The 26,321-nt window shown below is 29.5% G+C and overlaps 1 protein-coding gene across 1 annotated transcript in view; it reads left to right on the forward strand.

The window, feature by feature from the left end:
- Positions 1–13,913: 13,913 nt before the first annotated feature.
- The window catches only part of LOC107438136 (heat shock 70 kDa protein 4L), a 37,722-nt gene continuing 25,314 nt past the window's right edge, over positions 13,914–26,321 (forward strand). Inside the window, exons 1-4 of the mRNA XM_016050336.4 lie at positions 13,914–14,192; positions 17,970–18,168; positions 23,830–23,952; positions 25,133–25,232. Of these exons, the coding sequence (XP_015905822.1) occupies positions 14,086–14,192; positions 17,970–18,168; positions 23,830–23,952; positions 25,133–25,232 (529 nt within the window). The 5' untranslated portion in view covers positions 13,914–14,085. The remainder of the gene's footprint in view (positions 14,193–17,969; positions 18,169–23,829; positions 23,953–25,132; positions 25,233–26,321) is intronic.

A 26,321-nucleotide genomic window follows, 5' to 3' on the forward strand; every position in this document is an offset into this window, starting at 1 on the left:
AGTTTGTTATACAGTACAGAACCCGTTATCCGGAAATCGGAAAACCAAAAAACCGGAACGAAATTCGATGAATTTTCCAACCATTAAAAAAAAAAAAAAAAATTTTCCTCATAAGATTTTAGGATTTTTCTTTCTTTTTTTAAAGATGTTTACCTTACCATCATTTTGGAAATAATTATTAGTGTATTACTTCATCGTTTTTTCTTCTTTTTAAGATTATTTCCAAATATTTTTTTTTTTTTTTTAGTTGGGTTTAACAATAAAAAAACGGCTTTTTGTAGCGATTCAGAAAACCGGAAAAATCAGTTATCCGGAATAGCGATGATCCCGATCGCTCCGGATAATCGGTTCCCTACTGTAATATAATATCCGACAGAGTTTGAAAATTATAGGCTAATATTAAGGGGAGATATGGGTAGCCCCACCCACTTAAGGAGTATTGCTTATATTTCTGTATAATATTGAGTAATAATCAATATTTTTGTATGTTTCTATCATCTAATTAAATAATGCAAAAAGAATATACCAAAAAAAGAATAGTTTAACTTAAAAGAATAGAAATTTAAAAAAATATGTTTTTCAGCTCTTTACAAAATATGTGGGGTAGCCCGCCCAGTTACAAAAATTGTGTTTTTTGACTGTTTTTTCAGGTGTAAATGAAAATGACCAATGTATTGACAATAGATAAACCTCATTTATCATTTTTATCACAAAATTCGACCGATTTTTCTTAATTTCATGACTACTGTATTCAACATATTTTCAAAACTATTGTTTACCATGTTACCAGCTGCATAAATGCTTGAAACTTTGAAAATAATCTTTTTTTAATACAACAATTAATGTCCGATGGCCCATTGACTTGAAAAAATATTCTATACATGTGAAATTGACAGTGGGAGGGGTACCCGACACTCCCCTATGTGCAGTATAGGAACAACAATGTCTCCATTTTAAAGCTATTATATGCATTTAAAATACATACTTACATATTATGCCTCTTTGTGGGGCCCCCAATTTGTTTATAATTATTTTCTTTAGTATAGTACGTTTTATTATAATACCTGACCGAGTTTGAAAACTATAGGCTAATATCAAGGGGAGATCTGGATCTACATATATATATATATATATATATATATATATATGATAAACAATTTCTCCCTTTTTCTATAAATGCATATATAAATGCTTACATATTGTGCCTCATTGTGGGCCCCCTAATTTGTCCATAATTATTTCCTTTGGTATATTTATTAGGTATGTTTTAGTATAATGCTTGACGAACTTTGAAAATTATTGTTTAATATTAAGGGAAGATACTGAGCTATATACTATATACATACGGTGCCACTTTCTGGGGGCCCCATATTTTGTTTATAATTTATTTTCTTTGGTATAGTAGTATAGTATATTATAAGTTAATATCTTGCAGAGTTTGAAAACTGTAGGTTAATATAAACCTTCCAGCACGCGCACTCAGTTATTTTGCATAGGCGCGTGCGTGTCTTATTTTTTACGAACACCTATTATTTTACCCTTTTTGCACTGAAAACGGCAGAAATTACTGAATATTAATAACAATTTTGTCGAGAAATAATCCTATCATGTATAACAAGCCAAACTAAGCCATCATTTCCACTATTGAAGTAACAGTACAGCCTGTTTCTCTTGAGTATTACTTTTAGCAAACATATATATTTATTTGCACACTCCAAAAGTTCATCAATCATATTTATGTCGATATTTATAGAAATGATCCTATTTCATCCTCTATATCAATGTTTCATAACCTTTTTGGCATAATGGACCCCCTTTAAAATTTTTTAAGACGGACCACCCCCCTGTGAAAAAATTGATTGCAAAAACTATCCATTATTAGAAAACATTTAATTTTATTATTTTAATAGTGTACAAAATTTTCATAATTAAAATTTTTAATGTGAAAGTTGCTGCTGCTTTTCCTTAATTAACAAATTGAATTGGGGGATAGTTTTCGACAAAGCAACGCACATATCTTGTTCAACATTCAATCGATTTCGATGTTTTGTTCTTATTGTCACGAGTGTGGAAAATCCCGCTTCGCAGAGATACACCGTAGCAAAGGGAATTATAGCTGCCATAGATCGCTTTACAAGCAATGGGTAGGCTTCCAAACGTTTTAAAAATTAAGAGTAGTTAGCGGACCCCCAAAATATGACTCATGGACCCCTTAGGGGTTCATGAACCACAGGTTAAGAAACCCTGCTCTATATCCTTGGTATGGTGCTTTAGGCCAGGAGACATTTTTACAATATTCCTCTTTTTCGTTTTTGAGCAGTTAGTATACTTTACTTTTCACTACTTAGAAGATTTATCCTTGCCGACATGGAACATTTCATCATTATTTCTTTAATCTGAATTATTATTATCATAATTGCCCGAAATGTGTTGTTCAGATTCAGTGCCGTAACTTCGCCCCTCGGGGCCCTGAGGTGCAAATTTTTGCAGCGGCCCTTTCTCATACTTTCTGTACTCCATCTCTAATAATCATTGTAGCTATTTATGTATCATATTATCAAATATATTTATGAAAATAAGTTATTTGTTCACATATAAATGAGATTACAGAATATTTTAAGTTTAAAATTTAACACTAGAATATAAAATGTTGTCATATTTAGAGAATTACTTTTTGATTACGAAACATTAAGTGTTAAGTGTATAAGACTTCAGGTCAACTAAAAAATAATTACAAAATACTTATTTAATATAGACTTTTAAAGGTATTTAATGGTTTTAGTTTGGTAGACAGATTTATAAACTTAAGTTTGCTGAGAAAGGTAATATATCATGATGACTTAAAATAAATTTCTGGAATAAAGATTTAATATTTGAAAATTTAAATTAGTTTCCGTCTTTGTAAAATATTTAAAGTAAAGCTGTAAAAAAGATTTCACAGAAATGAAAATTTGAGAAAAAGGCAAAAAGAAAGAATTAATATAAAATAAGAAAAGTTATAAAATTAACAACATATAAATCCATCAATAATTTGAAGCACAGTCCTCTAAAAATTGCTAATCTGTTGTTAGTTAATATAAATTGATAATAAAATTATAGCAATTTTTAAATTACCAGCATAAATCTTTATAAAGAATTTTTTATTCATTTGAATGAAAAAAATTTTTAGAAAATTGCATTATTAACCTAAAAATTATTTCTCCTGGCTCTTTTTACCGCAAATTCATCGATTATATTGTAGGGTCAATATTACGTGCTCTTTCATTTTCAATGGACAATAAAGCAAGTCCTGTTTCATCGAACTCCTCAAATAATTTTTTCCATTCCCATTAAATACAATAATTAAAAAAAAAATATTTACTAAAAGTTATTTTTTGCTTGGAATCATCTGTGAATAAACGAATTTTGGTTCGTGACGAATTGTGCGCAAAAATTTTCCAATTTACTTAAAAAGTTCTCGTGATATGGCGAAATACGCAAAAAAATAAAATTAACATTAGGGGGTCCAAACTTTGGGTCGCTGTCCGGACCAAACTATTGGGACCATATTTCTCCGGTTGCGGCTACTCTCTACACTTTGGGGGTTAGAAAGTCAAATCCGTTGAAAAAAAATTTATGTTTGTTCAGAGAAATCGTGTTTTTGTGTGATTTCCCAATTTAAAATAGCGTCTGGATCAATTAGTTGGCATGTTTGAAATCACTCCTCGAAAACTATTAAGATGGAATCTTAGAACGTGAAGATCCGATCATTAAATCAAAAGTTATTCAGAGTAGGTTTTCTTTTTTTATTCTTTTTCTGTGCATTATACAGTGCACCAAAAAAAGAAAGGAAAAAAAATGGACCACTCTGAAAAACCTTTTATCTAATGATAGTTACCGCAATCTGGGAAATATGGTCACCATTCTGGTTTATTTCAAATAAGTGAGAATAAATGCGTAACGGATTTAGTGCTTTATCTCCACTCTATATTATGAGGTTATATAAGTTAAGAATAAAATAGTAAATTTAGCAGAACATTAATTGCATTCTCAACCCAATCATGTTATTTCCCTGCTTTTTGAATTAACAATTTTTCTTTTCCTTTTCTTACGTTGTTGTTGGTTTAGGTCGCACTAGTGTTGCACAATGGGGTATTGGCGACGGTCTGGGAAACATCCTTGAGGATGATCCGAAGACATACCATCACAATTTTGATCCTCCGCAGTGCTTTGGTAGCCCGACGACCTGCACACGAAGTCGAGCACTTTACGGTAGAACAGTTTAACGAGGACCGATACCTCACACCCTCGGTCCCTTTGCAGGCTGATCAAAGTGGTCCACCCACCCGCACACTGTGATGCTTGACTTCGGTGTTCTATTGTGATCGTGTCTTGACGATCAGTCCACTGCGGGACCTTTTACTTAAGTATATAAAACTGCAACATATACCATTTTTTGTCAATGAATGCAAAGGACTTGAAATTACTTTTATTTCAATAAAATAAAGGTAATGTTGATCTTAAAGAATCTATGTAAGAAAGTGTCTCGTAAAAGTAGAAAGAATTGTCGAAACAGCGAAGTAAAATATTTTTTTCGAAGAACTTTATTTTTTATTGACTGAAAAACAGTGATTTATTTAAACTAAAATGCTTTAAATGGTGACATATTTTCAATTATTCTCAATGAAACAATGTTTATAGGTTTTTTGATTAAATTAAATACAATTTTTTATTAAATTAAGAGTGATTTTTTTAATATAAATTTAAACGTTGCATTTCATTTTTGAATAAAAAATAATTTTGTTTAAAGGCATAAGTTTAATCAAATTTTACAAATTTAAAGGTTTAAATAACTTTAAAATCATAAAACAAGAACAAAATCGTTATAAACGTAAAATCTTCAACTAGTGACTATATAGATGAATTTGATATACGAACATAAAGAAAGCAAATTTTATGTGACCATTCATATAAAACAATTCTAACAATACATAAATACACAATTTTAAATGTATCAAATGATTTAATATTAAACATTTGTTTACTTCCACCGAAATCAGTTTTTTTTAACGTTTTCTTGTTATCCAAAGAAAAACTTCAATAAGAATGAGAATTATTGAGAGCATGACTTATGTTTAAAATAATAGACAATTGTAAATAATTTTCATGAGTCTTTTTTTCCTTCCTAATGGCAGGCACTGAACTTTTACGTCCTTCGCCTAGGAAGATTCCGGAAGTATTACTCATTCAACGCTACCCCGTGGGCACCTCTGAGCCTAAGTCACGGAAATGAGCAACATTACCCATTCCCACAGATACCCGTTTATAGGGTGAGCCACATTCACACAATAGAGAGCAACACACAAAGAGAAACTTCCAAGCCCTGAGCGGGATTCGAACCCGCAGCCATTGGCTTCGCAGACAGACACGCTAACCAATCGACCGTCTGGCCGGCATTTTCATTAGTCTCAATTATTATAAGATTTTAATTTCAAAAAGTGGGAAAAAAACTTATATTTGAATTATAGTTAATTTAATAATACAACTAAATGGGCTAAAAAATTGAAATTTAGCAGAGAACGTTAAAAGCAAAACGTTTGTCTAAAAAAGTCTTTTGACAAAATGACCAAAGTAAATGTATTACCCTTAGATCCCTTAAAAACTTACATGTGTTTTCCTAGAACATCTAGATAATTGCTTGTTTAAGACAATTTACAGGGTTTACACTGGCGACTATTTGGTTAAAAAGTGGTAGAAACTCAATTCAATTTTATTTATTTACTATCTAATTATTCTATCGTATCTATCTCCTTTACTTGCATTTTACATTACTCATATACACACTTTTTTTGCTTTCACTTACAATGGTAAACTGAAAAAAAAATGCAATAAAAAGTTGATAATTTTAATTTCTTGGAATAAAATTTTGATTATTATTAGTTAGCTCTTTTTGCGTCTTTCGTCGCCCGTGGCAACCCTGAATTTAGATATCCTAGGAATAGATGGTTCTGTGAATATATGACATTTTATAAAAGGAGAAAAGAACCCATAATCATTAAAATAATTAAGGCAATTTAAAGAAGCAAAAGGGCATTTTCCTTAGTGTAAAATGAGGGGTCTCTTTTTGAGGAGTCAGATATGTGTGGGTTCTCTCTGTGAGCGGTACGAAGAAAGGTGATGAAAGTCAAGAGATGCTTAGAAATATATCTATGCGTTTTATTGCTCGATTCAGGGAAAGGTAAAAGAATGGCAATTATTTTAGTTTTCTAAACTGTTTTATTTTCCCTTTTTCAGGTGTATATTGGTTTAAATTTTTTATTTTACTTTAATATATCAAAAGTTGTCATACGTAGAAAAAAGAAACAAAACAGAAGTATTTGTCTCGATTTTCTACTTTGAAAATAGCTGCAAAGTTTTCTATTTGGGAAATAGCTTTAAAGTTGAAGAAAGAGTTAAACACTAATTTTACTTGATTTTATTTCTGCGAATGTCTGAATTTAAAAAGGGATGAAATACATTCTTCGCCCCCACATTTTAATCTGAGAGGAAAATAAAGTTTTTATTCGAAAAATCGTTTCTAAATAATTTTTATCTTGACAGTAAAATGAATTCAAATGTTATGTATCTAAATATATTAAAAGTTTATTATTATTATTTTATACTATAGTTCTAAAAACTGAATGAGTATACTATGCATGTTTTTCTCCTTACTTCCTAAATTAATAATTTATTGCTAAAATATCTATGTATAACACGTTATCACTTGAAATTCGTTCATTTGGGAGGCTATCAATGAGCTAAAGGAAGTAAATATAAAATTGCTGTTGCAATTTAAAAACATTCAGCTTTGAATCAAGCATATTCCTGCTTAAACATATAATTTTTTTTTCGTTTCTTTTTCTTTTCTTTTTAGTATTACGCAAAAATTCATGAGATTTTTGAGAAATTATATAATTATTCAGCTGAGTTAAACATCTAATAATTTAATCTCGCTGAGTATTTAGCAAAAAAGGACATTGAAAGAAAAATGAGTGCAAAGAAAAGTATTGAAGTAATGTTTAGCGCTGAGCTAAAACAATAACTTATTCTTCTGATTGTTAATAATGCCAACATATAATAGTTCTAACTTTTAAAACTTGAGATTTTTTTTCATTTGTAATATTTAAGTAGAAGTAAAATTAAACTTATTGAGTAATCTTAATATGTTTTTTCGTAACGCTTTAAATATTATGGCACGGTGTTATATACTTCTAGGTTGGCATTTATGACAGTATACATGAGATGGATTATATATATATATATATATATATATATATATATATATATATATATATATATATATATATATATATATATATATATATATATATATATATATATATATATACGTTGTCTTAATAACTGCCTAAAGTTGTCTTTGCTGCTTATCATCTTAAAATGTGATAATTCATTCCATTCATTGCATTCTAATTGAATTGTTATTCGACACACCGATTGCACTTTTACAGACTACTTTTTTATTAATTAATCGTTATAATTGATTTCCTTTTGTTTGCGCCTTATGTATGATAATTTTTTTTTTCATTTTATTTATATTAACCTTTAACGCACCACATTCAGATGGGCAGAATAACATTTATCTAGTTAGAGCTTAAAGATCATTAAACTAACCAACATTTTGCGACGCTGTCTCTCAAAATATATGCTTCCAGTATCTTGGATACTTCATAAGTAAAGATAATTTCATATCATACAGTCTTATTTTGAGAATTTTCATAATTTGAATTTCAGAGAAAGATTAAGATATTCAGATAATGTATGAGCTTAATGTGTTAAGATTTTTTGAACAACTTTTTTTTGTAATAACCAAAAATAAAAATAATAGGTTTTTTTTTGTAATAAATAGGTATCATAAAATTTTTCATGAGGAGAAAAATTATTTTTCATGAGGAGAAAATTTTTTTTTAATGTATAATAATTATAATAATAAAATGAACAAAAATATGAAAATAAAAATAATTAAAATGTTTGATTTTACACTTAGAAAATAAATAAAGTTCTAATGTAAAAAAAATAAATAAATAAAAATAAAAATTAATGTTTTAAAGACAGTTGTGCTCGTTTAAAATCAACTCAACACATGCAAATATTTTTTTTATATTTCTTTTATTTTATATTTTATAACCGTCGTTGAACAGCCGACACAATTTTTTGGATTTACGACTACTAATGTTCAACTCCATAGCCTTGTAATTTTGAATCCAATACAGAAGACGAGGGAACTCCTGGATCAAGTATTGGAAAAAATTGGCCTTCGTGGAGGACTTTGCGATGGAACTAACCCGCATTTTTGTTGCATGTAGAGGAAAACGACTAGAACCTCCCACGGTTTAGCCTGACGACAAAGGGACTCTAACCCATGATCCGTCTACCACTGAGGATATTTCACGTCACCACTGTAGGAGGTGCAAGCCGAATGCGGATTTGTTTCGACCAGCCATCCCTGGGGACACATACAAATATTAAAGAAATATTTCAATCAAGTCAAGTCTTATTTTAAGTGCGTTGAGACTATTTGGTGCAATGTTAGATACAGTTCTAAAGTATTCCATTATAATTTTCGTACTAAAAATTTCTTTTATTTAAGAAAGGTAAAAAAAAAATTTTAACAGTTAAATAAATTCCAAAATAAGCAAATAAAATGCATATTTCGATTTATGAAAAAAATTATTTCGAATAATTCTAGCGTTTCACCAATATCTTTAAATAAAATAATATTGAATTGTTGAATTGAATGATAATTTATACAGAGATCGTAATTCTGTAAAAACGAAACAAACAATCTTTTAAAACCGAAACAAATAATCATTTTTTTTTCTTCTGAATTTAACTGTCCTTAAACTAAAAATCAATTATGCTATTACATCAAATCGACTTTTTTTTTCTATCCAAATTAAATTCTAAATGTAATTAACGGAACTACTTAGTTATAAAAATTTGTCGAGAAACACACATCACTTAACGCTTTATTGGGAAGCGCCACATTAAAGATTCGGTTCAAAACAATACTTGGAACTCTGAGAGATGATGGTCGACATCATGATCTATACGTCATCATTTACCTTTTCCATATCTATCATTTGATCAGAAATCTTAATTCTGCAAAAAGTCGAAACAATTTTACGAAACTAATAACAGTCCTTATTTTGTTCTTCTAAATTAATTTTACCTTAAACAAAAAATCAGTGATGCTATTGCATCAAATTGATTATTTTCTATACAAACCATCTCCTTAATGTGAAATAATATCACTGAACTACTTAGTTATAAAAACGTGAAGAGAGATGATTCCTCATTTTACGTATAATGGAAATGCCATATTAAGGATTTAGTTCAAGATGATGTTTGGAATGCTGACAGGGAGGAAATAATGGTCAACATCATAACTAACTTCGCACTTGAGCACAATGGGATAATGGCGAAGAACAAGGGCGCCGGCAGCGGGGGTGCAAGGAGGTTTTTTTAAAAACAATTAAGGAGATACGGAAAAAAAAATTTGTTCTAAAAAATTTTTATTGAAATATTTTTATTCAAAATCAAATAATTAAGTAGTCATTGATACATAAACAATTAAAGAATTGTTAAATCAAACAAGAATTATAACCGTCTTGTTTGCTGTCCACATCTGTTTATAACGTTTTCAATAAATTCTGAGTCATCTTTGATTCTTTTCTTATGCACACTGAGCATGCACAAACTACTTAATCTCTCGTCAGACATTGTAGATTTATTCTATGTTTTGATGCTTCGCATTGTACTAAAAGTGCGTTCAATAGTGCACGTAGTAGCTGGAAGAGTTAGGCCAATTTCGATTGCCTCCTCTACAGCTGGATAAAACGGTGTGGCCTCAATAACTAAATCGATGTGCTCGAGGGACTCGTAAGAATTTTCTCTATTCCTCCACATTTCGTACCACGTTGTAGCTTCAGTGATGAAATTCGATGAGAGCAGATCTTTATACATAGTATATATATCTTCAAAAACATCAGGATATGACGCTTTGTCCAGTTTGTTCATCGCATTCGGGTAAAGCTGTAAGAGTGAAAATGCTTTTCTTTGTGTAGAAGAAAAACGGTCTTTCAAAGAAGACATAATGGAGTTCAAATAAGGAATAAAGATTGATCTCCTAAAAAATTCTTCTGCGTTTTCAAAAGGCACATTCGATCTATGAACTTGTCTACATGCCACTCGAGGTCGATTCATTTCAATGCCTAATTCTTCGCAAATGTGTTCTGCTTTCGTGAAAATTGCAGTACTTCTCAGACCTGCAGTACACTTCAGAAGCATTGTTTTGATGAATTTGCTGCACCTCTATCAATTTGACTACATAATCAGTTACTTCTTTTAGATCTGTGTTTACTTTTTGCAACTGATTGCACACAGGTTCAAGTTTGGCAGAATAAGTAGCAATAACAAAAAGTGATACAATGTATGTTGGCGTTGTAGCAGCTGATAAAAGTATACTAGCTTTCACTTTGGTGTCTTTGTTTGCAGCTTTTTCTGTAAGGCCTTCAAAAGCTTTTATAATTGTAACAAACTTTTCAGAAAATCGTCTGGTACTCTTGTACTTTTCTGACCAGCGTGTTTCACAGAGTAAGGGGATGTTAGGAATTTCTCTTTGTCACAAGGTACTTTCTCTGAAAAGCTAATAATTTCCTTCGTTGTCCCTATAGTATTCTGTACTCCCTTAACGCGGTTTAAGTCGTTGATCACGAGATTCAAAACATGATTGGCACAATGAAAAAACACAGCTTTAGGATATTTGTTTCGAATCAATTTTGAACGCTACCTTCTTGGCCAGCCACAAACACGTTAGTATACGAAACCACTGTGGTAGTTATTTGTGTTTCAAAGTCAGTAGCCATGCCAGCTCCATCAAAACAGTTTCTCGTGGCAAAATTTGCAAGTACAAGAAATTCGAACTTTTTTTTAAAGAAATAATGAAGAAATGAATCTTGAAAAAAATTAACAGATGAAAGTATTTGTAATAACTAGAGCCCGGATTTTGATGACCTAAAAAATCTCTATTAATGCCCTTAAAAAGTGCAAAAAATGCCCTTATGAACTGCAAAAAATGCCCTTAAAAGTGCAAAAAATGCCCTTAAAAGTGCAAAAAATGCTCTTTAAATGCGAAAATTGCGCTAAAAATGCCTTATGACATGACTTAAATAGAAGTAAAAATATTGAACTAAAACAATGTTTTACTCTTTAAAATTATTATGAGTCGTTTCAAAAAATATAAAGCAATGTAATACTTGTTCTACGTTCATTAAAGTTTGACAAATATGTTTTATATCCAAAAATAACAAAAAAAAAAAAGAAAATATATTGACTCCAAAACATTTTCATTTTGTATAGAAACTTAAATGAATATAACAACTTCCATCTCATAAAATTACTAAATATCAGAATTACAGTGGATTATTAAATTTTTTTTTTAATATTTTGAAATGTAAACGAGCGTCTCTTGTCTGAAAGCAAATTTTTATACCAGGAGAAGCTTCTTTCAACGTCTACTGATGTTATTGGTGCGTACTTGAAAAGGACGGTCACACTTACTGACAATTCTTCTTCAATTTGAAAAGATGTTGCTTCACCTGTTAATATCCTAGAAATTTTCTTCATTGTTTAGAAGCCAGTGTAATAATAAAAAATTATAAAAAATAATAAAAATTAGAAAAATTAACAAAAAATTTAAAAAATGCTTTAAAATGCAAAATACGCCCCAAAATTTTAAAGAAAATGCCCTATATATCTCAAAAAATGCTCGCTCTAAAAGACAAAGAATGTCCAAAAATGCAAAAAAATGCAAATGTCATCAAAATCCGGGCCTTAGTAATAACAAAACAAAATGTAATAACAGAATTTTTTTAATTTTTTCTTCTTTTTTTTTGGGGGGGGGGATTAGTTTGTTAGAGGGTTGCACCCCCTTTTAAACTGTTCTGCCGGTGCCCTTGGCGAAGGATTAGGAAACATCCCTGAGTGTGATCATAAGAAATGTCATCACCATGGATGGTTGACTGAATGTAAACAATAACAAGTTTCCTAAAACCGAAAGAAATTTAGGAAATTTCCGGTGTATCCCTCAGCTTATGTTATGCTTACGAGACGATATGTGAACAGGCTTAATATTCTAGGCAGTTTTATTAATGTGATTTACGCTCAAATTTTCGCGTAACTTTACAATTCATAAAGAGTTTCCTGTAATTTAAAAATTCTGACTGGTAGTAAGCCTAAAATAAATTTCAGAAATTAATATCACAATATAAATAAAGTGTAAGGTTTGCCATGTTTTAAGTGTTATGCCTTATTTGGCTATATTTGCGCAAAATTTCACCATTAGTTATCTTTTGGGTTGCATCTTGTAGGGCATGGCATGTTTGCGGAGTATTCCAAATTCTTATGTTGTTTGTTTAATTTAAATCTTAAAAAACGCTTTATTTTGTAAACACTATAAGTATAATTATATTTGATGGCGGCCTCTGAAGTTTAGACGTAAAAATCAATTGGAAGTTGTTGTTGTTGTTAATTTACGTCGCATTAGAGCTGCACAATGGGCTACAATTGGAAGTTGTAAAACGGAATTCTTGCTACGAATATTAACTCGCTTTAAACGAGCAACCATCCATTTTGAACCGCTGCAGATGAAATGGCTTCCCTGCTTTGGTATCCTGACCAAAGAATATAAAGGGGGAATATATCGAAAGAGAAGAATATAGAGAGAATATGGATGGGTGGACTAATGTAAACAATAACAAGTGTCCTTAAACCGGAAGAAATTTAGAAAATTTCCGGTGTATCCCTCCGCATATGTTATGACTACGAGGCGATGTGTGAACAAGCCAAATATTCTATGTAGTTTTGCTATTGTAATTTGGTCTCAAATCTAAACATAATTAAACCATTCATAAGAGCTTTCAGAAATGTATTGATTCTCAGAGGTCGTAAGGCCAAAAAAAATTTTGGAAAGTTAATATCTCATTGTGAATAATTCTTAAGGTTTGCCATGTTTTGTATTTTATCCCTTATTTGGCTACATTTGAATAAAATGTCCCCAAAAATATATTTTTAAGTTAGCCTAATTGGAAAATATTCTAATGATTATAATATTAATATGATAATGCTGAAGTTTAAAGGCTGAAAAAAAGAACTCGGTACATGTGAAATACTGCAAAAGATATGATGCAATAATATGATGGCGCGTTTTCTCAATCTGCGGCGTAAAAATATATCGGAAGCAGTAACCCGGAAGTCTGGAAAGAGCAATTTTACCACTAGCGCCGCCACACTTAGCTTTACACGATCACCCATCCATAATCTCTCTATATTCTTTGTCCCAACGACCTCTGCACTCTAAAGTCTAGAGTATACTCTTAATGAATGCATTTCAAAGCACTTGCTATCGCCGAAGAATTGTTGTTGTAGTTCATTTACGTCGCGTAAGAGCTGCACAATGGGCTATCAGCGACGGTCTGGGAAACATTCCTGAGGATGATCTGAAGACATGTCATCACAATTTTGATCCTCTTAAGAGGGGATGGCACCCCCACTTCGACGATCACCGAAGAGAAAAACCTAATTGATGAGTAACTAATAACTTTCTGTGGGAAAATATATTTTAACCACTAGGTTCTTATTCTCCCTGAACGGCATTTAAAAATGCGTTAACAAGATTTAGTAAGAATACCCCTTAAAAGACAATAGAATTTGACAACGAAATGATGAAATGACATCTACACTTTGCATTAATTTCTAAATTTTTCTTTCATTGTTTGAATTTCTCAGTAAATAAACCTTTGTAACATAATGAACCTGACAGTAAAAAATAATAGTTTTGAGCCAATCACAACCTTGCGGTTTCACTCAGGTTTAATCCGTTCTGTCGCGGTTATGGTTGGAATGTTCCTGAACTTTCCTTTTCTTTCTTTCGGCACGAGTACTACAGTAGGTGGTAGTAGCGCTCGCTGGTTTCTTGACATTGTTGTGATTACATTGTTGTTATTGTGCTAGACTTCTGTGATCTACGAAACCTTCTCAATATTTACTATGTCTGTGATAGGATTTGATATAGGTAATGAAAATTCTTATGTCGCCGTTGCAAGAGCCGGTGGTATCGAAACTATTGCTAACGAATACAGTCAACGATCTACACCGTAAGTACCTCATTTTTAATACCCACACAATTTGGTTACATTACTATATGCTTAGTTAGATATGTTAAAAATTATTTATTGTATTGCAACCTTTGCTTTCATAATGAACTTGCTATCTTATTAATTCTTTGTGCGCGACTAAGCACGTGAAAAAGCTAGCTCTCAAATTCATGTGCCCTATTTTTCAAATATAAGACTTAAGTAATTTAATCATACAGGTTCCTAATAGTTAACAATAATTGTGTTATCCGTAAATTTAAGAATAACCTATGTTTTATTGAATTTAGAATAACTAACAATAGTTGTTTTATTATTTTGAGTTTCTAGACTTATAATTTCATAGTTTTTGTTGATATGTTAATGTTTAATTTTTTTGGAATGAATATTGAAAAAGTTTTTTAATATCCTGATCAATTTAGATCTATATAATATAACTATTAATTCTTTTTTGGCCATTATATAGTATAAATAATATAGCCATCGATTCCATTAATTATAAAGTTGGGAATTTCTTTTTTGGAATATACAATTAACACACACTTCTACTATTTTCGCTTCTAAGACGCAGTTTCCACTTATTCTGTTAGATCTTAATATATCAGTTTCTACAATTTTAAACTGTATCCAGCTCCCTGAAGTATTTGAATTATTGCTGGCAAATAAACTAGCTCTAAATTAATAATCCATTGAGCAGTCAAAATAAATCAAAACCGCTGAATTACAAAAACAACGTAAAAAAATATGCAGGGTTTTACTAATAATTCAGTTAATTTGTCAAATACATTCTAATCGAACAAGAATGAAGCGAATAAGCCCAAAAACGTTGAGTAAAGAGAAAAATAAACTAATTGTAATTTAATTATATTTCAGTTAAATCTCAAAATATATCTGAATTTCATAAATACCGGTGAAATAACAAAACTAAGTTTCAAATAATTATTCAGATACATTGAAAATATATCTAAATCACTGAAGTACAAAAATTAAAGAAAGAGTAACAAAGAATAAAAACGTGGTTCTATTCTAAATAGGTTAAAAACAAAATATATCCAAATCGTGGAACTGCAGTGAAAAAAAAAACAGATGATTAAATAAATCGGATTAGAAAAATAATGAAATATTTAAATAAAGAGTTTAGTTTTAAACTATTAATCTAGTTAATACGGGAAAAAAATCTAAATCACAAAAAAGAAAAAAAAAGTAGTTCTTAACAATTCAATAAAAAAAAATATCCGGATCCCTATAGTATAAAAATAAAGAATTAAAAAACTAACTGTAATAAGGTAAATCAGTTAAAACACATTATAAATCCTAATCGCAGGATACTGGCAAAAAAAAAAAGGAAAAAAAAAAACTTGATTCTAAAAAATTCAGTCTAAATGGCAAATATATCCAAATCACATAAGTATGAAAACGAAATAAATCAATGGGAAAGCTAATTCTAATCTAATAATACAGTTTAAATGCAAAATAAATCTAGTTCGCTGAAATACGGAAAGAAACTGTTCTTAAATTAGTCAGTTGAATTGGGAAATGCATCTGAATCGCAGAAGAACGGCAGAAAAAAAAGAAAACCCCTATTCTTAGTTAATAATTAAATTAAGATGCAAATCGCTGAAATACCAAGAGAAAAAAAAAAGCAGTTATCTAACAGTTAAAACTTAAAATACCACAAAATCAAGTATAAAAACAAAAGAAAAAGGGGTCATGTTTTGTAATTAATTAATAAATAGATTAAAATTAAATAAATTTCTATAAGTAGGTACAGTTATGGGACAAGAAAATAAACAGTACTGACGATTCTTTGAACTTGAACTGCGTGCAACTTTGAATATTAAGTGATAAAAATGAATCACCGTTCATTACCTCAGCAGTAGAGGGTTGATGAAAAATCTTTAGCTTTTGGATTTCATGATAATTTATTTTTCATACTCTTGATGAAAAGGGGTTTTCATTCTTATAAATAATTATTTGTATCAAAATGCGATTGTAATAATGATTATTTCAGTGATTGAGTAAAACAATCATTACAATCACAGTTAGATATGGACATTTATTTATGGGTCCTTTAGGATAGAAAAAAATCATGAAATTCATGAGCTTGAAATTTTATTAACTTCTGACATTTAACGGAGTACATTTTATGCAAAAATTCATGAAAGTTAAAGAAATTTGAAACTGAGTTGTTTAACTATTATTTGCAAATTATAAATATGTTCTAGAGATGTTATATATTTGCGTTTTTAATTTTGTATGCATAATTAATATGCAATTTTATATTAAAATATTTGCATTTAAATTGTAATAAATTAAGTTGTTAATTATAAAAAGAATGAACTTAGGGTTCCAAGGGATTCTCTTTGCACTTTCGGCAAAGTGTTTGCACAGAGATGATTGTGCTCTGGAAAAAATCCGGATTTCAGGATTTTTTGCAAACCGGAAATCCATGGTCCAGAAGTTTCAAAAATCATCACTCACAAGTGATGAATAAGAATTCTTGTAAATTTTATTAAAAAATATTAGAACTAGTATTTATAATTGGCATCTCTTTCATTTGTAAATATTTTTTCTGGTAGAATAATAAATGTGATTAGAGATAAAAGTAATTATTCATTTAAATTATGCTGGATATAATTTATTTAGAATTTCATGTTTTGAAAATAGCAATGATTTAAATTTATAGAGGCTTTAATTTTTTGATATGTGTCATTAATGATTTTATTCCAGAAATTTTCAAGATTTTTGAGTTGGGCTTACAATCACCCCTATTTGCACAGTGTTGTCACTCCACAGGGAAAACCTGGAAAATACAGGGAATTTAAAAATCACCTAAAATGACGGGAGTTTTGATTTTTTTTTTCTTTAGTTATTTTTGTCTTTTAAAAGATGGTGACACTCAAAGTGTTATCTATGGGATATTTAATCATGATATTTCACCTATACTAAACCATTTCCTTTACTATAGCAGTATTTAAGCTGTTTTTCCAGCAATTAAAACTAATTAATACAGTTAGCCCAATATAGCTCACACAAAAGCACAGTAATTGTTGTTTCCTCTTGATATATTGTGTATAATATGTACAGGGAATATTTTTTTCTTCCAGATTTGAGTGGCAACCCTGTTGCAGAACATGTAAATCATGCAATTTCACTTTCTCCAACCAGTCATACATTTTCTTCCATTTCTCTTGAAAGCTATGTCTGATTTTATATTTGGTTGAATATCTGTATTTGTTTCATTTTCATTTGTCCATTTTGGAGTAGAAAATGTTGCCTTTATTAAAGGTATTTGTCCATCTTACATTCATGCATAAAATAATTTAAGCATCTTACATGGAGAAACCTTACCTATGGTGAACATGTGGTTGCAGAGAAATTTGTTCTGAAAAGGGTTCTGTGGTTTTAGGGGATTGTTTTCTATTTGCACCAGTTCTAAATAATACTGTTAAATAGACATAATGGAAGATCAAGGAAGATAAGTGAGAAATTTTTTTCATAAAATGGTGGACGCTTAACTTTTTCCAAAATGCAAGGGATTCACACATTTTGAAATTTATTGAAATAGTGTGCCAATTTCTCGCTGTAATAATTTTTGAAGCAAGAAAAGAAAACAATTTGTAAAATTTTCCCTATGTAATGAAAACACTGTTCAGTTATTTGTTATATTTTTGTTTCTAGTTTGTTATATTTCTATAATTATTTTTCTTACATTTTAAGTGGTGCTTATTTTTATTTATTTAAATTTTATTAATAATTCTGTATCTCTTTCTTTTTTAGAACATATGTTGCATTTGGGAATCAAAACCGTCAATTAGGAGTTTCTGCCAAGAATCAGCAAATAACAAATTTGCAAAACACTATTTATAATTTCAAAAGACTATTAGGCAGACTTTATTCAGATCAGGTTATTAAGAATGAACTTCAGTATGTTCCTTATGATACTTGTGCGTTATCTAATAACCAGACTGGTATACAGGTAAATCTTATTGTTTATTTTAGATGTTTTCTAGTTTTTATATATTCTTGATTAGTTATTGTGTTTCAACCTCCACAATTGCATGATGCAAGAATAGTGTGGTTAAAAAGTTAATCAAGCAGTGCCTTCTGTAATTTTTTTTTAATGTGGGAGCAACAACCAAAAAAATATTTTTAATTTCTACATTGCTAAAAAAAAAAACAAATTTTCTATACTAGGATGCATACTAAGATTTAAACTTAATGGTTCACTGGGGTGTCTTCATATGCTAATTAGCTTAAACTTGTACAGATGATATTTTAAATAGTGAATTGAGACACACACACAAAAAAAAAAAAAATATCTACATAAATGTACCTTTTCTTACAAATTCCATACCCTCAAAATAAAGAGGATAGTCGCAATCTAGGTCTAGGAAATATAGTTCCTATAGTTGTCAAGTGAACAGTCCAAAGTTTGAACCCTTTGATGTTAATTTTACTTTTTGCATATTGAGAACTTTTTAAACAAATTGAATAATTATAAAATTAGTTTAACCAAAGATAATTCGACACAAAATAAATTTTTTTAATAATTATTCATTTTTTAAAATTTTATGTAATAAAGTATTAACAATTTAGATTATAAAATTTTTTACATCATTTTAAAGAATGTAATTTTTATAGCAGACTACAAAATTGGAAAACAGTCCAATAATTCATGAGAAATCAAGGTTTAAAAAAAAGTATTTAAAATTTGATTTTTTGTAAACAATTTGACTGATTTCTTTCAAGCTTTATATTTTGCCATGAAAAATTACATAAAATAGTGAATAGTTATTAATAATTTTATAAATGTGTGCAAAAACTTCGGAATTACCTTGTGTCTGTTTTTGTAACTTAAAATATTGTCTACACTGCCTAATTAGCATTTTGAGATCACTCACTCCAATCATCAAGAGGGCGTCATATAGCGGGGGGGGGGGAATTCCTCGTTAATACTCTTTTTCTTTCACTAATTTTAAATGTAGAAAAAGTGTGTTCAGACAAACCTAGAATAAGCCGTGAAGTTTCAAATACTGAAAAGAAAATTTTAAAATATACAAATGAAACTAAATTATAAGAAGATTACTTAGGATTACGCAACCTTGGAGTTCGCTTCTTATTATTTGTTTGCATTTTAATATTTTGAAGTATATTTTTCAGCAACTGATACTTCATGACTTACTCTAGGTTTGCCTGAACTTTTTTTTTAAAATTAATTATGAAGGAGAAAAAGAATTTGCGAGGAAAATTTTCTTTTGCGGTATGGCTCCTCTTAAGATTGAGTTCTAGTGCATCATCTATCTAATCATTGGATCTAAAAGTTATTCAGGGTGTTTCCTTTTTTTTTTTTGCACTGCATGCAACTTTATAAACGTTTAATCGATATTTTAAGAAAATGTTAAAGGAAAAAAAATTTTCTGGCAACTGTTTTGGAGACTATTTTCACATCTGAATCAACTAGAGGGACTATCCCACTGGTAGCCCTAAAACGCCATATGGCAATGACTTAAAAAACAATAAGCAACTGCCAAAAGAAAAAAAAAACGAAAAACTGCATGAATTTGCGATTGAGTGGGCTTGTACAAAGTTCTTTAAAAAATAAGGAGAATTCAAATTCAAAATTTGCAAGTTGTTATAACATCATTAGGACAACCTGATTTTAAAATTCTATGTAGAAGTTGCAAAGGAGTTTATAAATAACTGCTTAAAAGATTATAGGAAAACCATGTGTTAGATAGCAAATATGATTTGTAAAGTCAGTAGCAATCAAGAATTTTTATTTTACAATCCTAAGTCTGATTTTTAGCTGAAATGCCAACTTGCCACAGGTTCAGGTAAATACTTTCGAGCGGTTGCAACATTTATGCTTTAACGTATCGTTCTCGGTCTAGTGAATTCGATTTATATGGTTTTTACTCACCGTGAGCTGGTTACAGGTGAAGCATGGATATCCAATTATCTTAATTTCATTTAACTTGCTGTATTTTTATTTGTTATTTTTTAATTATATTTAAATTAAATTTATTCTTTAAATTTTAATTGATAATTTATTTTAGTGTTTATGAAACTTAATTTGCCAAAAGCCTTTTAAAAAGTTAGCAAAATTAACTGAAAATTTATCAGAGATGATTGCGCCCTGGAAAAAATCCAGATTTTTTCGTCAAACCACGATCCGAAGGATTCCGGAGTTTCAAGGTCCAGAAGTTTCACGTTATGTTTCATTACAAATTATGTTAAGAATTTATAATGGCAAACGATATTTTTTCTTAAACTTTATTCCTTTTTTTATATTTTTCTTTGATATTTTTTTCGGATGACTTTCTCATTCTTTGTTGGCAAGCTGCCAGCAGTATCAACAGATCCGTCTTTAATTTTTTTTTTACTCTATAGAATATCGCATAGCACTAACTTTCTCATTTTCATCAGTATTAATTTGTTTCAGCAGTCGATTTTTTTTATTTTGTTATTTTATACTATTCGTGAGTGCTAAGTATGACCGCGCCTCATAAATGTTGAATCAAACATAAATTTATTTTTAGATGAGGCATACTTAATTCAATTTTTTGTATTTATTTATTTCCATTTGCATTTTTTGTATTTATTTATTTCCTTATTTATTATTTTGTTCTACTATTCATCCTGATTGATACTAAATAAGCTGAATTGAACTAGAAACTTTTTTCTTCATTTAGAATTTTTTTCTAAATTTTTACTCGACTGCTGAACATCGGTTTTATTTCGACGCTATCACAAGTCCTGCGATAATCTATGACGACGACTCGGTGACATGTTCAAACATTACGAATGGTGTAATTAGATGGTGTGCTGTATGCTTGTACCTCAATAATGTTGAAAAATAAAATTTATTTGAAGATGCAACATGTGTTATTCCACACATTTGTTTAATTTTTTCTGAATGATCATAATGCAGCTTGAATTTGGCTGCACATTGTAAATAGAGTTAAATAAATTGATTGATTAAAAAATGGTTTTTCTTTCTCTAATAGTAACTCGTTTTTTTAACGATATTTTTCAAATGAGATTTTTGATTCGACACTATCACAATTACCAAGCCGATCGATAACTCTGTTGTACTTTCGATATATTGTTACTCTTAAGTGATTTTTTTCCCGTTATTATAGAAGTTCGTTATTATTCGTTATTTATATCTTTCTTTTGGCGCTTATCACAATTTTAGCCATAATCTATCACATACCGTTGTGATTTGACAACTCATTGTAATATTAGATAGATTAATTTAAGTACGAAACTTTTTTCATTTAATATTTTTCAGCTTTTTTTATTTATTCATTTATTTTTAATGTCATTGCTATCGCTATTCTAACTCTGCTTTTGTAAGATCGCTCCCGAATTTTTATTTCGGTTCTTTTAAATACAATATATATGTTTATTTAAATACAATAAAAAGGGTTGCGGTCGCAAATAAATCTTTCCTATTAATTTTATTTATTTACATTTTAATAATTTGTAACTTCAGTAGTATTTTATTTCTGATAATGACATGGTTCGTTTGTCCGTGTTTTTTTTTTAAATCAGAGAAACTAGGTTTTAAAAAAAAAGTAATGGAATTTTCATTAAAAAACGTAATTTTACTTACAACGTTATTTTCGGGATACCGTAATTTGCCCTTGCGAAATAGGATGATATTAAAGAAAAATATTTCGGACCGGGAAAAAGAACGAAATTTTTCATTAGGTGCATCCTTAAGATTCTTCTATTATTCTTAAGCGTTTTTGGAGTGTAGTCAGTTGAATGTCGGAGTTAACTCAAAAATTCTGCTCTGAGAGGATTGACATAAGTTAGGTGTTTTAAAATCTATTGTTTCGCAATCCATTTATATGACAAATTATTATTTTATAATTTCGGATAATACAATAATCATTACGAACTAATGTTTTTTCATCGGCTACGTTTATTTGAAAGAACTTTTTAATTGAATAAATCTGATTCCTCAAAGGTGCGCGGTATCATTAGCAAGTTTTGCATAATGTGGAATCACATCTGCTTTTCTTAAAGGTTGTCTGCTTTTATAAAGAAACAAAAGCAGACGATTGTTTATTAATAAACGTAGACTATAATTTATTACCAAAATCAGACGATTATTTTATAAAGCAGATTGCAGCTTTCTCTTGTTATAAAATTGAATTCCTCTGTTTTTAGTTTCTCCGTTCAAAACTTCGTATTCAATAAATTAGCTGTTCATGGATTTTAGGATAAAGATTTTTTTTTTTTTTTTTTTTTAATTCAGTTAATTTCACTATATCTCGGCCTCTCGGGATTTAATGTTTATGTTAGCTCTTCTTTTATTGTTAATTTTTGTGTTGGTTTAGTATTTATCATTTAAGTTTTTATTTTTATTTTTGTAGTTATTAAATATAAATTTCGTTGTATTACCGTCCTAATATGTATTTTTTAATCTATTTATACATCTTTTTTATAGTTAGTTTTATTTATAATGGAAAAATCTTATATCATTTTTATATATTTTTTTCATTTTTTTTCCTTTTCTTACAAATGTTTATGAGTTGATTAAGACTGATTGATTCAATACAGATTATTACGTAGTATTTTTATTAAATTAATTGTTTTTACTATATACTTTTTTAGAATCATTTAGTTTTTGAAAAGTTGTTTTTTTATTTACTTTATGAATAAGTTCCCCATTTATTTATTTTTTAATCTTTCAGCTTTGTTCCATTTTTTTGGATAATTTATTTTATTTTCTAGCTAAGACTAAAATACTGCAATTTTATCTTTTATTTATTTATTTATTTTTTGCTTGTCAGTTGATTTGTTAGTTTCTTTTTAGGGTGATTTGATATTTGGTGTTATAAGAAAGTCTTTTTTAATGTTTTTTTAAAAATAATTTATTTTTATTGTAATATTTTATTAAAATTTTATTTTCCTATAATTAATATTTTAATCAATGCTTATGTATTGTGTATTTTAATTGTTTATTGCGTTTTTGTTTGAAAAAGTGCTTGGAATTTTATTTTGCAACTATCTTTTTTGTAAATATTTTTTCCAGTAGTTACTTCAGAACTTCATTTTCAACAGTTTAACTTAAAAACATAGTCTATTTTAATTTTATTGGTTTATAAGGGGAGAGAAAATAAGTTTATTTTCAAGATTAATTCATTCGTGATCTGTAACATTAACCCGAAAAAGAAAGTTTCTCCAGGTCTTTCTTAGGTATGTGTAAAATTTTAAAAATATTTTTAGTAAGCTAAGAAATATTGAGATAAAAATAAAATAACTTTGTTTAAATTTTTGAATTCAAACTAACTTTTTTTTTAAAGGAAAATGGTAGTTATGTGTTTAATAATGTGATTAGTGATAAAAGTAAATTTATATATAATTATTCATTTAAATTATGCTGCATAGAATTTATTTAGAATTTCATGTTTTGGAAGTATCAATGATTTCAATTTGCAAAGACATTAATTTTTTGAAATGCACAGTTAATGATTTCACTCAAGAAGTTTTCATGATTTTTGAGTTGGGCTCACAATTGCCTCTGGTTTATGATTCTCTACTTTGTATAAAATATTTTGCAGAATCCAGAACACAGAGTAGTTGGTATCTTTGTTTAAGTCTGTATCAATTTTATTTTCAGGTAAATTATCTCAAAGAGAAAACAGTATTCAGTGTTCCTCAAATTATGGGAATGATGCTTACAAAATTAAAAGAAATATCAGAGACCAACCTGAAGATTAAAATTCAGGACTGTGTTATATCTGTAAGTATAAAGTTCGTTTTTACAATCTAGTTAGATTTTAAGTTTAGTTGCACTTTTAGTTGCAGAAAACTTTTCTCATTTGTGTAGTCCAGAGGTTCCCAAACTTTTTTTTCTCGTAGACCAGTTTCGAAGTTTTACTATTCGGTAGACCCCCTGCTGATATATTTCTACTGTATTCCCGAGACTCCTAAAAAATATCATCCTAAATTGGGGGTGTTAAGAAGAAAAAAAGTAGCACATTTTCTTGTGTCCTATTTATTAAAATAATACTGTTGATTATACAAAATTATAAACATTATTACAAACAATCAACAATTGACAAAAAATCAACATTGAACTCGGAAATGTAAATCAACGATAAAAAATAGTCATACTTTTAATGTGACGGACGTACTTCATGAATTGGCAGCAAATTATCAATATTTGGCTTCAGTTTTGTAAGAAGTAATCTCAAATCTCCCCGTTCTGTGATGTTCAATCTGCTTCTTTTTTTTTTGTTAACAGGTTTATAACGGCACAAAACTTCTTTCGACAACATATGACGAGCAAAACGCTATCAAAAATTTTCTCCCAATTTTCCACAGCCCAGGATATTTTTCGGGGATTTCTGCCTGCAGCCAAAATGTTTGATAGCCTTTTTTAAATGGCACCTTCAATTCCTCGTTGGTGCTGAGCTCAAGTAGCTCCTCTTGTAATACCACATTCGCCTCTTCCGTTTTATCAAGTGGGGTTATGATCCATGGTGGTATTTCCATCGTCAGAATATCTTCAAATCTATTTTTGAAGTCATCATGTAGGGTAGTTAAATACAAGCGGGCTTTGCAAGTCTCGACATGTGGTGTACACTTGTACTGTTATCTATTGTTCGATTCAATTCTGTGTTTGAACTAAGCCAAAATTTTTCGTGGACCCCCACTTACAACTTGTGAATCCCTGTTTCCTTTTTCACGTCTGCGTGGACCCCTGTGTTGTCTCTTATGGACCCCTGGGGGTCCACCTGGACCACTTTGGGAACCTATGGTGTAGTCCAATGTGAGGGCATAAAATACAAAAATATATTGAAAAACATTTGCTTTGTCTTGTTGCAATATATATTAAAACAAGGTTTAATATTTATTACTACATGCATTCTATATTGTTAGAAAATCTAAATTTTTAATTTCTTGATACTTTTCTATAGGTACCAGTTTACTTCACTGATTGGGAAAGACGGATGTTGCTGGATTCTGCACAAATTGCTGGTTTAAATGCATTAAGACTCCTTAATGAAACTACTGCAGGTAAGAATTTTTAAGTATATTTGCTTTTAGAATTCTTAGGTGTAAGGATTTTTCTTCTCCCTTTTTAAAACATTGAATGCCACGCTAATTTAACATGGCTTACCCGTCTGACCAAAATGAATTTCTCAGCATGTATTGCATTAATTTCTTCATACCATTTTAGTAATAATAATATAAAAAATTAAAAGCATTAAAAATTTCTCAAATTGTGTGGCGACCCCCGTGGCGCTACGAGCAAACTCAGTGCTTATCACTGGTGACCCCCATGGCGTGTTAAATTACTCTTTACTGGGATGATATTGTTATGCCTTTTTATGTAATTTTTTTGAAATTAAATTTTCGGTCTTATAGTTACAGTTATTAATCATTATTCTGGGTATTTTCACATTGTTTTGCGAATTCCGATATTTTTAAAACCCTGTCAGTGTTTTCCCTACAGCAAGAGAAACTCACATGTTTTTTCCTTTTCTCTCATTATAAAATAGTTAACACAAGAAATCTGTGCACTCTTTAAACCAATTTCCAAATGCACAAATATCTACCATTTTTTAAAAAAATTTGAATTTCACTATTCTTCATTCTTTTCGACGTTTATTCCACTTGTTCAGAACTGTTCTGAACAAAGCACCCCTTAAACCAAACACCTTTCAGAACACATGAGGTCGGGATCCTAATACATTTGCATGGGCCCTGATTAAAATAATGTTTAAGTAGCATAGATAGTAAAAACGGAGACTACTTCAAACGATATAATTATTATCTATCATTAATTGGAACTGAAATTTACTTCTACATTTAATGCTTATCTAGCTGCAAAATAACTTGGGCCCTCAGTGAACCAATATTGATTAAAGAGGAGTTAAAATCGAAATAAATGAAAACTGATTTAACTTATAAAGAATAAAATGATTAAGTGTTTTTTTTTATAAGATTCTGATAAAGATTTCGCATTTTTATTTTTAAAAATTAAACAAATTATGGGATTGGATGAATTGCAATTTGACACATTTTTATTTGGAATTATTTAGTATTTTCTACGCCAAATTGACAGTAATTTTCAAAACAAAGAGTTCTATGTTAAAATAATAC

The sequence above is a fragment of the Parasteatoda tepidariorum genome, chromosome 12, assembly GCF_982258835.1.
Source record: "Parasteatoda tepidariorum strain Cologne lab strain chromosome 12, Ptep-v5.0, whole genome shotgun sequence".
Classification (NCBI taxonomy): Eukaryota; Metazoa; Arthropoda; class Arachnida; order Araneae; family Theridiidae; genus Parasteatoda; species Parasteatoda tepidariorum.